The sequence below is a fragment of the Schistocerca gregaria genome, chromosome 8 (genome assembly GCF_023897955.1).
Source record: "Schistocerca gregaria isolate iqSchGreg1 chromosome 8, iqSchGreg1.2, whole genome shotgun sequence".
Lineage (NCBI taxonomy): Eukaryota > Metazoa > Arthropoda > Insecta > Orthoptera > Acrididae > Schistocerca > Schistocerca gregaria.
In genome coordinates, this window is record NC_064927.1 from 397,652,868 (window position 1) to 397,670,369 (window position 17,502).

General features: G+C 40.5%; 1 protein-coding gene across 2 annotated transcripts in view; it reads right to left on the reverse strand.

Moving 5' to 3' along the window:
- Nucleotides 1–397: 397 nt before the first annotated feature.
- LOC126284636 (serine protease filzig-like) overlaps nt 398–17,502 on the reverse strand; it is a 290,556-nt gene continuing 273,451 nt past the window's right edge. For both annotated transcript variants that reach the window (XM_049983711.1, XM_049983712.1), the window contains exons 10-12: nt 8,644–8,811; nt 3,879–4,035; nt 398–1,170 (exon numbers count right to left, since the gene is read on the reverse strand). In XM_049983711.1, coding sequence (XP_049839668.1) covers nt 971–1,170; nt 3,879–4,035; nt 8,644–8,811 — 525 coding nt within the window. In that variant the 3' untranslated portion in view covers nt 398–970. The remainder of the gene's footprint in view (nt 1,171–3,878; nt 4,036–8,643; nt 8,812–17,502) is intronic.

The following is a 17,502-nucleotide window of genomic DNA, read 5'->3' on the forward strand; positions in this document are numbered from 1 at the left end:
TTATCATCATTTCATCCCCATTGACATGCAAGTCACCGAAGTGGCATCAAATTGTAAGACTTGCACCCGGCGAACCGTCTACCCGACGGGAGGCCCTAGTCACACAACATTTACATTTTGAGTCTAAATAAGTGTCACTAGCCTCACATGGAACTGTGAGACAGAGTTACACATCTGATGACTTTCACACTGATAATCAGTGTTCTGCAGTGATCAACTACTTACAGAAACATTCTGAGATCCTAGTCACTCAACTGGAATGTGTACACCACTTATGATACCCACATCAACTCCATCTGTCCCCTAACAACTTTCACTGATAATCTCCATATAAAAAAGCATAAACACAGTTCAATGTCAGTAAAGGAAGAAGTTTCACAAAAACACAACACTCAAATTTCCACAAAAACAAACAGAATTTATTTGCTTCAATTAGACCTCCACAGATCTGTTTCTTCAAATGAAACAATGCTATTCAGCCACCTTCCAGAACAGGTACATTCAGTTAAGGGTAACAATCATCTATAAAACAGAAAAATTCCTAAGCTAAAATCCACATGGGTTCAGGAAAACACACTTTCAGTTCTGTAACTTAGTTGATCAATCAGGATCGCGAGCCACTGAAATATAGTTTAGAAGACTATCTACCCCCAGATGGCACATTTACATGTGATACTCCAAGCTGTTTGTCATCCATATGGACTGTCTGTGTCTGGTATGTTGGACTTAATTGTATGATAGTGAAAAGGAGCACTCTTAAATGTGAGAAATGTTTGAAGGAACACATTGCATGTACCACAAATGCTGTCTCCACTTTACAGATCCCACCACTGATTATCATCTGAGATGATCAGCAATGCAACTGGTTGTTTTAATGAAGAATTTATTAGAGTTTGTTCATGGGCTGAGACTTTTGGACTGAAAACAGGCCCAGTTACATATCAAACAATGGAAGTGAATTTTTTATTTCTTATTTTATGTATTTCCGGATCCAGTCCAGGTACTTGGCTACATCAGTGAACACAACATAGTGACTTGTATCACACACTCTATCTTCCTTGCTGACACTTATGCTTACAATCCCACGGAGCTGCCAGATTCGTGCACCATCACGAGTTGTCATAGGGAACACCATGCCCCCACCACTGTCTCCATTGCATACACTAGTTCCTGCAAAAAAAAAAAAAAACATATATTAGAAAGTAGTTCAATTTTCATCAAAGACAACAAATTTTTACTTCACTGTATACAATACAATAGTATGTTTTGTCTTATAATTTCTGAAATGACTGAAAATGAGGCATCATCACCAGAGTAGACACAATATATCAGTTGGTTTAATTGATCTGACAAATCAGTGCCCGTGACTTGGAGGAAATAGTGTGAAGTATGGGTATAGGTGAGGGAAAGGTTCTGTCATATATCAAGAGTGATAGATTTAGTATGTATGTAGGCTAATACAGACAAGGGAATATCAGAGTAGGGGCAGGGGAGAGCAGCTAATTTATAATCAGTCAGTGACTCATGGCATATATTTACATAGTAATATCCAGCTACAAAATTGGTCATAAGGAAACTACCTCTAATTACAGACCTGTTTCACTTCTTCCAGCCTTTTCTAAAATATATGAGAAAGTGGGCTATGATAGAACAGATCATTTAACTGAGCAGGACTTGTTAACTGCCTATCAGTTTGACTTTCAAAAAGAATTCTCTACAGAAAAAGTGACACAAGACCTAACAAATGAAGTGCTAACAGAACTAAAGAACAAAAATTATTCTGTTTAGTATGTTGTGTGACATTGCCAAAGCCCGTTATTGTGTGGATAACAAAATTCAACTTGCTAAATTAAGGTGCTGTGGCATTAATACCATCTCTTTTGTGTGGATGGAACCTTATTCTACAACATAAAGCAGGGGGTCTCATTGACATATCATGTGACATATGTGAAACTAAACTCAAGGTGGGGAAACATAACATGTGAGGTACCACATGGATCTGCATAGGGAACATCCCCATTCTTAACTGACACAAATGATCTTCCAGTAACTTTAAAAGGCGGCTCAAAAACTATAATGTTTGCTGATGGCACAAGACACAAGCATACTAACTGAGCCTCTGAACTCAGCCATAGAAAATATAGCTCACATTATAGTTGAGCAGACCAACAAGTGGTTCACAGCTGTGTCTTTATGCTGACATAAGGAGAAGAAAGGAATGGATGAGTCCAAACAAATCAGCATTTCCCCCATCACTACTGGCTGAGATGTCTTGAGAATGCAATCCAAGAACAACAACCAGAAAGACTGCATGAAGTGATGATAATCCGAGATAGAGCCCACCTGCATGCTGTTAGACTCACAAAAACACTGTATATGATTGGGATTGGGGAGTTGTACCACATGCACCTTATTCACCTGATCTTACACCCTCAGATTTTCACCTTTTCCACTATCTGTCAAACAACCATCAAGGAGATTCCTTTCCTGAGGAAAATGTGCTCCAAACATGGCTCAATGAAACTTATGGCTCAATGAGTTCGTCACCTCAAAAACACCTGTGTTCTACAGTAGTGGAATGGAAAAGTTACCCCAGTGTTGGGAGACTGTTGTAAAAACCACAGGAGAATATACTATTGATGACTAAAGTCTCTGTTATGTATATCTGTTGTGTTTATTAAACTTATGGAAAAATGCTGCAAACTTATGCAACAACCCAATAATATGTACAAATTTCATACAAATTATATTCTCACAGTTAAGTATATTTTTGATAGTAGGAACCTGTTATGAAATAAAAACATGATTGTGTTTTGTGGTTAAGGATCAGGTTTTTAATAGTTTCGAGTTTTATTTTGCTCTAGTCTAGACACTTGGCATGCTCTTTACTGCAGAACTAAGTAGGTCACACTAACATTGCAATTTAATGGTATGAATATAATAGAAAGAAACATTCCATGTGGGGAAAATATATATAAAAGCAAAGATGCTGTGACTTACCAAACGAGAAAGTGCTGGTAGATACACACAATAAAAAACACACAAACACACACACAAATTTCAAGCTTTCGCAACCGAAGGTTGCTTCATCAGGAAAGAGGGAAGGAGAGGGAAAGACAAAAGGATGTGTGGGTTTTAAGGGAGAGGGTAAGGAGTCAATTCAATCCCGGGAGCGGAAAGACTTACCTTAGGGGGAAAAAAGGACAGGTACACACACACACACACACACACACACACACACACACACACACACACACACATGTATCCATCCGCACATATACAGACGTCTGCCTGTGTCTGTATATGTGCGAATGAATGTGTGTGTGTGTGTGTGTGTGTGCGCGAGTGTATACCTGCCCTTTTTTCCCCCTAAGGTAAGTCTTTCTGCTCCCGGGATTGGAATGACTCCTTACCCTCTCCCTTAAAACCCACACTCTTTCGTCTTTCCCTCTCCTTCCCTCTTTCCTGAAGAAGCACCCTTGGGTTGCGAAAGCTTGAAATTTGTGTGTGTGTTTGTGTGTTTTTTATTGTGTGTAGTTACCAGAACTTTCTTGTTTGGTAAGTCACAGCATCTTTGTATTTTAACATTGCAATTTGTTAGACATACTATTCAGAATTGAAGACTGTATAGTATTCAAGAAGAAATGGTACTGGAAAGTAATCTGTTGTTGTTAGTGACTTGAAAAAATGCAATATGTTTTGCATCCATTGTCAACAAAGCTTCGAAATCATATATTCCTCCAGTTCTCCCTCCCTTAGTGTTTGTTCCATTGCTATGTCAACACACACCAGAGCTCTCAGTCCTCAACAGTAAGGACTCATCATATGAATTGTGCATCATCTACTGAGTAGTTTTAAAAAATAATACATTTTCTTACCATTACGGAAACCTGCACAGTACGTCCTGTTGGAGGTGAAGTGAGAGAAAAATTGTGGGTGGCTCCAGAGGCAGGTCTGCTGTGACACAACTGGCATCTTGGCCATCATAAGGTCCTCTGTTACTCGACCATTTTCATCGAAGCCCCATCCAACAACCTGGAAAGCAATTTTGAACATTTGCTGCTAGATGTTTCTTAATAATTCTAAATCACGTTAGACAGGTGAAGACACATTACTGTTATTTATAGACAATCATATCACTTGGAAAATTCAATTGAGAAAACTATTAAACTACAAGGAGATAGAATGGATGGCCAATACTTTATTTCAGAAGTTTCTAGTATGGGTGATATGAACACTTGAAAGTAGAAAACAGTAATGGTGACTTTTGGAATTTGTTGTATGTGCCTTCCACAGGGAACAAAGAGGAATAGATTGGGCTGAGAGGGGCACACCTGTAAAATTTGAAATTTTCCTGGCGAATCAACTGTTCAAAAAGATTTCTGGCTTGCAGCTGGTTGTCGTAAACTTCATTGCATCATATTTCAGCTGGACGACTGCCAGCCATCTTCAGGTGAGCCGAACGAGGGTCACCTGAAGATGGCTGGCAGTTGTCCAGCTGAAATATCGTGCAATGAAGTTTACGACGACCGGCAGCAAGCCCAAAATCTTTTTGAACAAAGGCACACCTGTTGTGTGAACAAAAGCAGATGAAGATGAAGAAGAATGTGTTAGAGAGTAGAAGGTCCAATGTTGTTCACTGGTAAACACTGTTCCAGCTTCAGTTCAGAGAGGACAGAAAGGGTTGACTGACAAGTAAAGCTAGGTTATAAAGGAAGAGAAATGTGAAGCAGCTGTCTGTCATTTTGTAGGTGGGCTAGAGTAACTGGTAGTCAGAAGGCAAATAGGGTAGGTTTTGCAGAGGGGGGGGGGGGGGGGGAGGGGGGGGAGGCAGGTGGGATGAGAACAGGGGTAGGAATCTCGAGGTAGGAGTAATGGTTTGGAAATGCCAAGTGATTGACAGGGATGTTGCAGGGGTTATAAAGGATATGGAGGTTGCAGTGGGTGCTGTTGGAAGGATATCAGCAAGAGATCTCATTTCATACAATGACTTAAGAGAGCCATGGCCTTGATGGAGCAATGTATTGAGGCATTTGAAGTACAGTTCATATGGGTGACAAGAGGTGTACTTCTGAGATTTTTTTTCTTTCTGGTGTATGAGCTATATTTATTCCAGGGTTAGAGAAGGAACTGTGGGAAATTTGATGGGGCAAGGTTTGTAGGATAGTTGTGTGAGGAGAAAGCTTGAGAGAAGTTGTACTTGCAGGTGTTAACAGATCTGATGTTAGGCAGATTTGTTTACCATGGGTGCTTAGGGTGTTGAGAACAGAGTATTCCACATCAAGATCCAATAGCAAGGTATAGTATTTTTTACTTTTAAGTGTTTCTATCAATAGGATGAGGAATTTTGCCTCCTGAAAGTGAATAATGACCAGCCATTGTGTCTGCTTTTTATTCAGTTCATTCAAGTCAATTCAATATTTTTTTCATCCATTAAATGACATACATTGTATGGATGTTGTCAGTTCACAGCTAGTGCTAGCAACAGTAAAATTTAGGCAATGGAAACACCAGGTAGGAATATCAACACTGTAGGAAAAGACAGAGTGCTACTTACTGTAAAAAAGACGTGTTAAGTTGCAGACAGGCACAATTAAAAGGTGCTTACATAAAGCTTTTGGCCACAGCCTTCATCAGTGCAATAGAGACACATGCCGTTCATTCACACAAGCAAGCATACCCCGTGCAAACATGACCACCAACTCCAGCATCTCGAGCCAGAATGCAACTATCATATGCGATGTAAGCAGTAATCTAATCTGGAGGAGGCAGGGAAGGGGAGCAATGGAAGTGGAAGGTTGGAGAGAGAGATGACTGCTGTCTGGTGGAGTGTGCAGGGTCTAGAATGTCAACAAGTGCAGCATCAGGAGATTACAGGACAGGGAGATGGGGAAAAAAGGAGCATAAAAAGAGAGGCATGGGAAAAGACAGGTGAATGCATTGACAGAGGGCAGCAAATAAACAGAGTGGGAGATGAGAATGGGAGGGGATGATAGGACAGAGGGGGAACTATCAGAGGAAAGAATCTGGTGCATCAGATGCTGCTTCAGCAATTCACCTAGTCACAAAGTCTGTGTCTGTATCTCTTTCCTGTCGTCTCCTCCCCGTTATCATCACCCAACCAGTTTATTTGCTGCCCTTAGCTAACACATCTGTCTGCCTTTCCTCACTCCTCTCCGTTTTGTTCTTCTTCTCCTTACCTCTCTGCCCCACAACCTCCAGATGGCATTCCAGTTCCTGCACACTCTACCAGGCAGCAGTTGTCTCCCACCCCACCTATGCACTACTATCTCTTCCCCTTCCCCACCTCCTCCAGACTGCTGCTTGCATTGCACGTGATAGTTGCACTGTGTCCTGAGGTGCTGCAGTTGGCAGTCATGTGCACATGTAGTGTGCTTGCTTCTACGTATGAATGGTGTGTGCCTCTCTTTTACTGATGAAGGGTGTGGCCAAAAGCTTTATGTAAGTGTCTTTTAACTGTGCCCATCTGCAGCTTAATGTGTCTTTTTTACAGTAAGTAGCAAGCTGTCTTTTCCTTCATCATTACTATAACATTTCATATGTTTAAGTTGTTTATGATCTTATGTAGAAGTACAATTATGTTACATCAGTATATATAATAATTTTACTTTTTCAGATGCAGATACTCTTCAATGTTATAAGTGCTGTGCATCATCAAAAAATTGTTTTAGCTATACTTTGAATTTAATAAAATTCTGCAACTTACTTTATTGTAGCAGGCAATTTACTAAAAAGTATTTTTGGTTGATAAAGTACACATCTTTGACAAACGTTTTTTTTGTTGGTATTTTTGTGATAGTCATCTCTGTTTTTGTTTTGTAATTATGAACCTGACAGCTCAGCATTGAAAATTCCTGATGAATTTTGAGAAGGCATATACATTCACAAATGTATAAGCCAGGAAATGTCATTATTTTAAATTCCTTAAATGCATCCCTGCATGTCTCTCTGCAGCAAACTCCTTCCCTTATTCTGACAGTCATTGTTTTGGAGTTTTAAAGTTTGTTTTGCCATACCTGCATTTCCCCAGACCTTCACACCATATCTAAAGAAGCTGTGCATATAAGTATAATAGGCACACAACAATGATTCTATGCTGCAGTAGTCATGAAACACTCTCAGCAAATAACATCATTTACTTAGTTTTTTATTCAAAATTCTAGATGCTTCTCCCATCTCAAGTTCTCATCCATTCACAGGCCTAGAAATTTTGTGGATGGAGCTTGTGCAATAAAATAGTTACCCAACTCAGCTTTTATGCTGCTTCTAGGTTTACTTCTACTAATATTACTGAATGTAAAGCTACATTACAAAAAATTCATTACTCTCAGCAAATCAAAATGGATTCAGTAAATCAAAGTCTACAACAACAGCTATGTATGAGTACACAGAAGCTGTGCTTAAAGCACTGGATGACAGAAAAGATGCTACTGGTATCTTACTGGACCTTTCAAAAGCTTTCAACATAATTAACCATGACTTCCTCATTCACAAATTAGATCAAAAAGGTGTCCGAGGAATCCCAAATCAGTGGATAAGATCTTACCTAGAACACAGGCAGCAAGTGGTGGTTTTGAGGCATGATGACATTTCAGTACAAGGAAATATTATCACAACACCACATGTCTCCAGTAAATCAACAATAAAGTATAGAGTGCCACAAAGTTCTGTCCTAGGACCTCTACTGTTCTTCCTTTATATTGATGATATAAATGACTTTATTAAATTGGGAAAACTAATCTTATTTGCTGATGACACCAGCATATTAATAACAGCTGCTGACAAAATCTCATTGGAAGTAGCATTACATTCTGTAATGTCCCAAATTACAATAATAATAAATAAAGAAAAAAACTGTCTTTATGAATTTCCACTCTTCTCCACACATACAAAACCTTGTTACAATACCATACCTTGAAAATACGTTACTGAACTCAGTTACTGACACAAAGGTTCTAGGTCTATGAATACGAGATAATTTAAAATGGGACTGTCATATAAAAGAACTTGAGAAAAATCTTTCAAAAGCTTGTTATGCTCTGCGTACGTTACATAAAAGTGCAAGCAAGTCAACAGTTATTCAGGCGTATTATGCATACTTCCATGCACTACTTCGATATGGGCTAATCTTCTGGGGAAACTCAGCAACCAGCATAAAGATCTTTAGGATGCAGAAAAGAGCAATCAGGGCTATCTGCAACCTAAGAAAACTGGAAACATGTAGACCACATTTCATCCAGATGAAAATAATGAGCCTACCGAGCCTTTACATATATGAGTGTATCCTGTTCGCAAATGAGTATCTTTTAAACCAAACTGGACATCTTCAACAAAATAAGCATATACACAGTCACAACACAAGAAACACAAATAATACCCACATGTCACAGTGTAGAACAGCAGTGTACCAAAAAAGTGTATCACAGATAACAGTTCAGCTATATAACAGCCTACCCAGTGATTTAAAATCACAGCAACATAAATTTTTTTTAAACATAATCTTAAGTCATTTCTACTAGAAAAATGTTTTTACTCTGTAAAAGAATTTTTAAATACTTATAAAGTACAAAAGTTATTACAAGACTGTGCATGTTAATAACAGAACAGGTGACTGTCACTCACATATCCTTCTGTGTTCTCAAGAGACTGTATATCGGTGTTAGCAGAGCCCCAAAGGCAGACAGGCCTCACAAATGTTGTGAAGTCCACTGGACTTGATAGAATCAGCAGTGCAATGTCTGCGTTGAAGGTGGAACTGTTGTACATTGGATGGACATACACAGAAGACACCTGAAACAAAATAGACATCAGTTGTTGTATGTGTACTAGGCTAAGCACATGGTTGGTGAGTTTTGGAACAATGAATAGAAGTTTAACTTCTAGTTTGGCAGTGTGATACATCCAAGAACTCTGTGGGAATTAACAATACACAGCAGTCTTATTATTATAATATTTATGCTATTATATGAATATGTTGGTGTGAGCAAGTTTTAATTTTTGTTCAGCATGTTTCTTACAGTGAATTTAGTGCTGTTCTTTTTTGTGTTTCATCCAATTTTATGATACAGTATCTTCAACATGAATACAGTCTTAAGATAGATTTTAACTTTAGTATCTAAATGAAGTTTACCATAGTGCCAGTTGGAAGATGCCATTTCATGTCACTGCTTGTAGCTTGTTCATTACCAACACCCAATGTCGAATTGTAATGGTGAGAACACAACAAAATGCAGTTTGTATTCTCTGTTTCAACAAGTGCAGTTCAGTTATAATTGTGTGCATGAGTTTCACTGAGAGTATGACATTGCACCTCTTAGAGCTCAGAACATTCTACGACAGCACCAAAGGTCTCAAGACATTTTTTAAAGTGAGGGGATATCGACAGGCCACCCCTGTGTGCTTGTTCAAGATGTAGAGCATTTTTCAGCAGTTTTGGATGCATGCCACAGTAGTCTACTTGTCATGTCTGCCAAGAGGTAGCTATTTCTAATGTGTGTGTGGCCTGTTTTGCAGTGCATCCCAATTACTACAAGCTCTTTGTGATGGTGATAAGCAATAGTTTTGTGAATTCATTCTGGGTGAGGAGATGGAAGATATGATTCCTTATATGTTTATTTTTAAATAAAGAGAGAACTTTCTGTTTGCATGGGAAAGTGAAGTGCCATCATATAAGTAAATAGAGAACGTAGCAGCTATGGAGACTCTCGTGTTTTAAACAGTTTGTGTAGAAAAGATTTTCAGCCTATCCTTTTTTGTGGGAAAACTGGTTACTAGAAATAACATCTGGTTGTTTCCACAATTTCAAAGTTCAGAAAATTTCATTTTTCAGCAGGATGGAACACCATCCACTGGCATGACTCTGTTCCTTCCTTTCCAACAACTTTTGGCACAATGCAACACCATATACAATTAGGAGCATATGCAGTTAACTTGTGGGAAGCTAAAAAAGGTATGGGAGAACTATTTAACTATCATTTAGATGTTTATCTTGTGTCACATTGAAAACATTTGAGAAAGGTGAAATGAAAATTTTGATCCTATATATTATTGTAAAAGAACTTTAATGTTGTATATGAATGCATCTAGAAGATATACTCTTGGTAAATTGGATAGTTGTTTTGAAAATAATAACTTTTTAGTCCCACATGCAAGTTAAAATTCACCCCATATTCCAGTCTTCAGTCATGTAGAAGATTTACTATTCTGAGATTGAATTAACATTTTCAAAACATTACATGTTTCTGTAAGCTTAGATAAGGTGAGTAGCTCACTCTTAGAATTTTTCTCTTTTTCACTGAGGTAATGAGCATATTGTGTCCACTATTAGAAGCTGATGCCTATAATCTCCAGTGGCTATTCCAGTTCCCATTCAGTCATGTGTTTTTCTTAGAGAACTAATTTACAGAGTGAGCATACACCTAACTGGTCACCAATTTTTCTCATCTTTCATGTATGTATAATGCATAATGAGGTGCAACATATGCTGCTCTAGTAGTTGCACCTCTCAAGCATTTTTAAGAAATCGAGGTTCAGAATTTTATCAGACTTAAGTATACCAAGGTGACCAAAGTCTCAGTATACCTCCTAATATTGTGTAGGACCTCCTTTTGCCTGGCATAGCAACTCGACATGGCATGGTCCCAAAAAGTCATTGGAAGCCACTTGGAGGAATACTGAGCCATGTTGCCTCTATAGCTGCCCATAATTGTAAAAGTGTTGCAGATGCAGGATTTTGTGCACAAGCTGACCTTTCAATTATGTCCCATAAATGTGTGTGATGAGATTCATTTGTTGGGCAATCTGGATGGCCAAATCATTCACTTGAATTGTCCAGAATGTTCCTCAAACCAATAATGAACAACTGATGTTCAGTGACACAGCGCATTGTCATTCATAAAAATTCCATCATTGTTATGGAACATGAAGTCCATGAATGGCTGCAGATAGTCTCCAAATAGCTGAACATAACAATATCCAGCCAATGATTAGTACAGTTGGATAAGAGGGCCTCAGCCTCTGATTCAGACCCTCCACTTGGCTCTGCACCAAAGGACCACAGTCGGATCTATTGACGATGCTGCAAATGGTGAGCTCCACCTTAATCTCGGAAGCAAGACAAGCAGTCTTTACCATTTCTGCTACCTGCCCGAAACCAGACAGAATCTGCTCTGATCCAAAGCGACACACGTCATTGGTACCGACATGAGCCACCACCTGCAGTTGGCTGCACCCTGTACTCTTCATGGCATCTGGAAGCACCCTTTCCAAATCTGGAATGACTTCCCCTAGAATGCACACGGAGTGCTCACTGGCTTGCTTCCCCTCCTTGGCAGCCATGTTCCTAAGGGGCCTCATTATGCGCCTAAGGTTGGAGCTCCCAACTACTAGCAAACCCACCCTTTGTGAATGCCTGGACCCTGTGGTCTGAGAAGCTTCCTCTGGAACAGGGTGGACAATTGCATCTGGATCAGAGATATCGTCAGGCACAGATAACACCCAAAACATGTTCATCAAACGAATTGGCGAGGTGCTACAATTGGCCCTCGGAAAGTTTTTCACTGCCTGCAAGACTTTGGAATGATCTCCCACTCGGCCAGGGGTGAGGGGTCAACCTCAGCACAGGCAGTGCCTGGGGCACTAACAGCAGTGGACCGATGGGAGAACACGTGGGACGTGCTCGACGTCCCTCTCATCCCCGCGTTCGATCCCCCACAGTGACGCCCCTTGGCAGCAGCCTCAAGCTGAGTGATGGGAGCCAATGCACCCTGGAGCTGTGAGCGAAGGGTCGCCAACTCAGCTCGCATCTGTACACAACAATCACAGTTCCTATCCATTACTGCAGTCGCTCCTGTTTGAACCTCGTAAAAATTTGCAACAAGCGAACGGTGCACTCGCCTTATTAGCAGTCGGAATTCGAAGTGCTCTTCCACTGACGGTCTAACTGACACTGAGCTGTTCTAACCAAGCAAACAAAAGCATGTACGATACGAGGGTCGATACGACAATCGATAGCAACAGCGATACTATACACTGTTATTAAAATAAAAGGTTATGCCTAGTAAGCACTCAAACACGCAAGAAATTACAAAAATAAACTAGTAACTACACAGATAACTGACAATAAGTCGTTCCTGTTTGAAACTCGTAAAAATATGTAACAAGCGAACGGTGTACTCACCTTATTAGTAGCAGGAATAGCGGTGCGCTATTGCTGATGGTCTAACCGACACCAAGGTGTTTCGGATTGGTGAATAGAAGGACTCTACACTATATTCTCATCAGGTCTGCATCTGGGATTGTAGCGTCATCTAGACAGTGTTTCAGTGGTCCACCTGATCGCTATCTTCAGGTGACAATGCGTTTTGCTAGGTCTCGCCAGAAGTGATTCATAACTTTCTTTTCATACGGTGTTCAAATCACACAGCTCTCTTGCTGTTCTGTGAGGGGCAGTCAAATGAAAACGAAACACTGACAACAATGGGACCATGGAACAGTTTCATTCAAAAGTAATCATCAAACACTTTAAAGCATTTATCCCATTGTGAGACGAGGCGATCAGTTCCTGTTTTGTAGAAAGTGGTCGGCCACTGACAAATTGACAACCGCATCCACTCTTGCACATTTTTATCTGACTGAAATTGACGTCTAGGCCTGAGTTTCTCCAGGTCACCAAAGACTTGAAAATTACGTGGTGAAAGATCTGGGCTTTACGGAGGACGTTGCAGTGTTTCCCAACCAAATCGCTTAAGTGTAGCCTTCGTCCGATTGGCAATGGGGGGGGGGAGTAATCCTGCAACAGGATGATTCTGTCTGACAGCCTGGGGCCAAACGGCAAAGCCAACAGTGGAAGCATTCCGGGTCTCACACACAAAAGAAGTCCACAGCTGTTTACTCAGTTCCAGTCACCTTGTGATGACCTACTTCGACGGCAGGCGATCTCTGCTCATGGAGTTCCTCAAGCGGGGAATTACTATTAATGCGCCGTACTTTGGCGATACTTTGTGCCATAAAGTCAAAACACCTAAGAACGGTGTTGGACGGAATCATCCTGTTCCACGATATGCTCACCCTCACACTGCCAATCGCAGGAGCATTTTGCTTCGGCGATTTGGTTTGGAAAAACTACAGCATTCTCCATGTAGCCAGGATCTTTCGCTGTGTGATTTTCACATCTTTGGCGACTTGAAGAAAGACATGGGTGGACGTCTGTTTCCGTTGGACGAGGATGTGCAAGAGTGGATTTAGACATGTGGCCACAGAGTGATGGGGCATAGTGATGTGGCTGTGAATTCGTCAGCGGCCGACCACGTTCTACAAAACAGGAATTGATCGTCTCGACTCCCAGTGGGATAAATGTCTTAACATGTCTTTTGAATGGAACTATTCCACGACTCCTTTACGACAGGTGTTCGGCTTCCATTTAACTGCCCCAAATACTTCTTCAGTGTGTGTGGTTGAGGATTTTCTTTATTTATTGAGTCACTTGAGAAGCCACTTGAGGTCTTTTTACCTCTATCTAAGTTTAACTTATAACTTCACGTTTCTGTGTGAGGATAAACTTAAAAACTTTTGAAAACTTTTAAAATTCAGTCAGTTACTGACCTCGGAACTTTGAAATGTCATCTTGGATATGGGAATGTTGTGCCTACTTCTCTGATATGGTACGTGAAATGGATCTGCCGTGACCTCTCCTTTTTTTTGGTTATGTAGCCTCAACACCAGCTAGCGAGGGCACTGGAGCCCTGGCTCCATATCCCAGTTAGTGCCTTCCAGAACCTGCATATCTCGCAGCAGTCCGCATTGCAGAGTTTTGACAGGTGGCCACAGAGTGATGGGGCAGTGTGTGGGTAGATGCTTAAAACTTTTTATTGTACGAGGGCTATTCGGAAAGTAAGGGACGATAGGTCGCGAAATGGAAACCACAGTGAAAATCAAAACTCTTTTATTTGCAACAGTTAGTTACAACTTCCATCTACTTATCTCCATAGTCGCCAATCCGACTTAGAAGTTTGTCGTAGTGTTGTACCAACTTTCCAATACCCTCGTTATAGAAGTCAGTCGCCAGTGTTTTCTGTCAATTCTCTACGCTGGCCTACAGCTCGTTGTCTGTGCCAAAATGTTGTCTTCATAGTCAGCAGTTCATGTGAGCAGAGATGAAACTCAGAGGGAGACAATTACGAGGTGTATTGTGGGTAAACAAACATTTCCAATTGAAAACGATACAACAGCATCTTCATCGTCCATGCAGAATTCGGCTGAGAATTGTCTTGAAGAAGAAAATGCACGACAGTTATGTAATGTTGGCTGCATAGCTTCAGGCGAAATTTCTCACCAGGCCCTCGTACTTGGCGGGAGACACTATTGTTCTAAGTATCTTTATGTGCTCCCTGTGTGCTCAGAACTAAAAAGAACGACGTAACCCGATCGACGAGCGCACTAGAGACAATGCCCAACACACCTTTGCAAACCTTCATCGGATTTTCATGGTGGTTTCCATTTCGTGACCGATCGTTTCTTACTTTCCGAATATCCCTCGTAATATTTAGTCTTTGTTCAGAGACTGTCTCACAACTACGCTGACGCGCACACACTTTCGACACATTACTGAGTATGTGATAACAGAACAAGAAGACATGACACAAGGGTGAATTTATTAAAATAAATTTACAACAATCGTCGAAACTGTTAGTGAAATGAATGGTAAGATACACAGTTATCCTATAAACGCAAGTTGCCATGATCAACAGAATACAGAAATAGCGCACTTTTTAGTCACAGGCACATAATAGTGACATTGCTCAGCGTCCAGTGTTCATTCGACGGAGCACGTACGTTTACTCATAAAGGAGATGGAGTAAACAAGAATACAATTAGTTTGTTTGGACTGGACGAAATTTGTATATTTTTCATCTGAAGCTGGACCATATATGTAACATGGAACTTATTCCAGACATGATTTTCCCTCTAACGGAAAATATTTACAATCGTGTAGAGTGGATCACTTAATTTTCGTTATACATCCTCCACAATCTTACAAGGAACAGCTTCGTTACAGGCCTTTTCATCCCGACAGTCTTTTTCACTCTTGTTAATACCATTTACAACAGTAAGATCATTCAATCAAGTAAGAACTAGCCTTAAGCTCCTGCACGCTTCAGGCATAGAACAGAGGGTATACAGAATGGAAAGTAGAGGGTACCTTCTTCGATTAGTACCAAGTAACATGTTGAGCTCGAGACCGTATTGAAAACGAGTAAATGTGAAACGATAGCTGCTTACTACTACGGTTCGAAATGGACGTTCTTAAGAAACGGAAGTAGGCTAACTGACTAAATGAGAATTTTTATAAAACGAAAAGCGAATGAACCAGGTTATGATAAATATTTAATTAAAAACTTATCACACTCTGTTAAATTCATTAGAAAATGAAATGCCTACAGCCGCCCTCATGACCTTATTTACTCTTGTGAAACACGCTAGCTCTTTATTCTCTTGAGTGTTGAGTGCTATTGACAAGGGATTTCAGACCGATTCCGTATTTCTTGATTTCCGGAAGGCTCTTGAGACTGTACCGCACAGGTGGCTTGTAGCGAAATTGTGTTTTTATGGAATATCGTCTCAGTTATGTGACTGGATTTGTGGTTTCCTGTCAGAGGCCACAGTTCGTAGCAACTGACGCAAAGTTATCGAGAAAAACAGAAGTGATGTTTCGCTTTCCCCAAGGTAGTGTTGTAAGCCCTTTGCTATTCCTTATATACTCGTATATAAACAATTTGGGAGACAATCTGAGCAGCCGTCTCAGGTTGTTTGCAGATGACTGTTTATCGACTAATAAAGTCATCAGAAGATCAAAACAAATTGCAAAACGATTTAGAAAAGATGTCTGAATGGTGCGAAAATTGGCAGTTGACCCTAAATAACGAAAAGTGTGAGGTCATCCACATGAGTGCTAAAAGGAATTCGTTAAACTTCGGTTACACGATAAATCAGTCAAATATAAAGGCGGTAAATTCAACTAAATACCTAGGAATTACAATTACGAGCAACTTAAATTGGAAGGAACACACAGAAAATGTCGTGGGGCAGGCTAACCAAAGACTGCGTTCTATTGGCAGCACACTTAGGAAATGTAACAGACCTACTACGAAGACTGCCTCCACTTCGCTTCTCCGTCCTCTTTTAGAATACTGCTGCCCCGTGTGGGATCCTTACCAGATAGGACTGACGGAGTACATCGCGAAATATGGGAGAGAGTGTAACTCAAATGATACAGGATTTGGGCTGGACATGGTTAAAAAAAAAAAAAAACGCGTTTTCCGTTGCGACGGAATCTACTCACGAAATTCCAATCACCAACTTCCTCCTCCGAATGCGAAGATATTTTGTTGATACCGACCTTCATAGGGACAAACGATCACCACGATAAAATAAGGGAAATCAGAGCTCGTACGGAAAGATATAGGTGTTCGTTCTTTCCGCGCGCTACGCGAGATTGGAATAATAGAGAATTGTGAAGGTTGTTCGATGTACCCTCTGCCAGGCACTTAAATGCGATTTCCATAGTATCCATGTAGATGTAGATGTAGTATTCACATGTGTAGGCCGTGAACTGCCATTGCTTTGGAAGAAAATGAAACGCCTACAGCCCTCCTTATGATCTTATTTATTGTGTAGCTACCGGTTTCGGCCCTTCAATGCGCTATCTTCAGGCCTTAGTTGATGCTGAATAGGTTATCGCGATCCATCAGTGCATCAGTGGCCAACATAACTACTTTACACAGACTATCTTTAACTGTGATAGACTATCTTTAACTGCAGTTGATGGTTGGAGTGCTGACATCACCTTACAGAAAGTCTGAGTAAACCAGTTATGTTGGTCACTGATGCAGCGTATATATGGATCGTGATAACCACTTTAGCATCAACTCAGCCCCGATACTGGTAGCTACATAATAAATAAGATCGTAAGGGCGGCTTTAGGGTTTTCATTTTCTTACAGCAGTGAACGGCCGTGGTCCTGAAAGACCTCCTGTCAAAAGGATGGGCATATAAAAAACCATTGCTTTTAGTTTCCGGTGATAAAGGAGCTTCTTTATTTTGCGAATACCAGTTTTTTCCTTGCAGCAATGTTATTTTACTTCTTAATGTATCTTTTCTGGCAAGCGGAGCTGGTGAATCAAATGCTAAGAAAACCGGCTGATATGGGACGTTCTGCAGGAGTTTCAGTTTTTGTATCACGGCTGAAATTTTCGTTCATGTTGTCAACCTAAAAGAAACACATAGATGCTATTTACTTGCACGTATGGGTGGAAAATCATTAATGACAATTCACAGCCGCCCGAAATTAATTCGAAACAAACTGACGTGCAGGGATAGCAGAAGTAGTTGAGATGAAAATCCGGGTTCAAGTCCCGGTCCGGAACAAATTGTCACATACCACTAATAGGTAGTATATCAGTACCTAACACAACTGACGTCAAG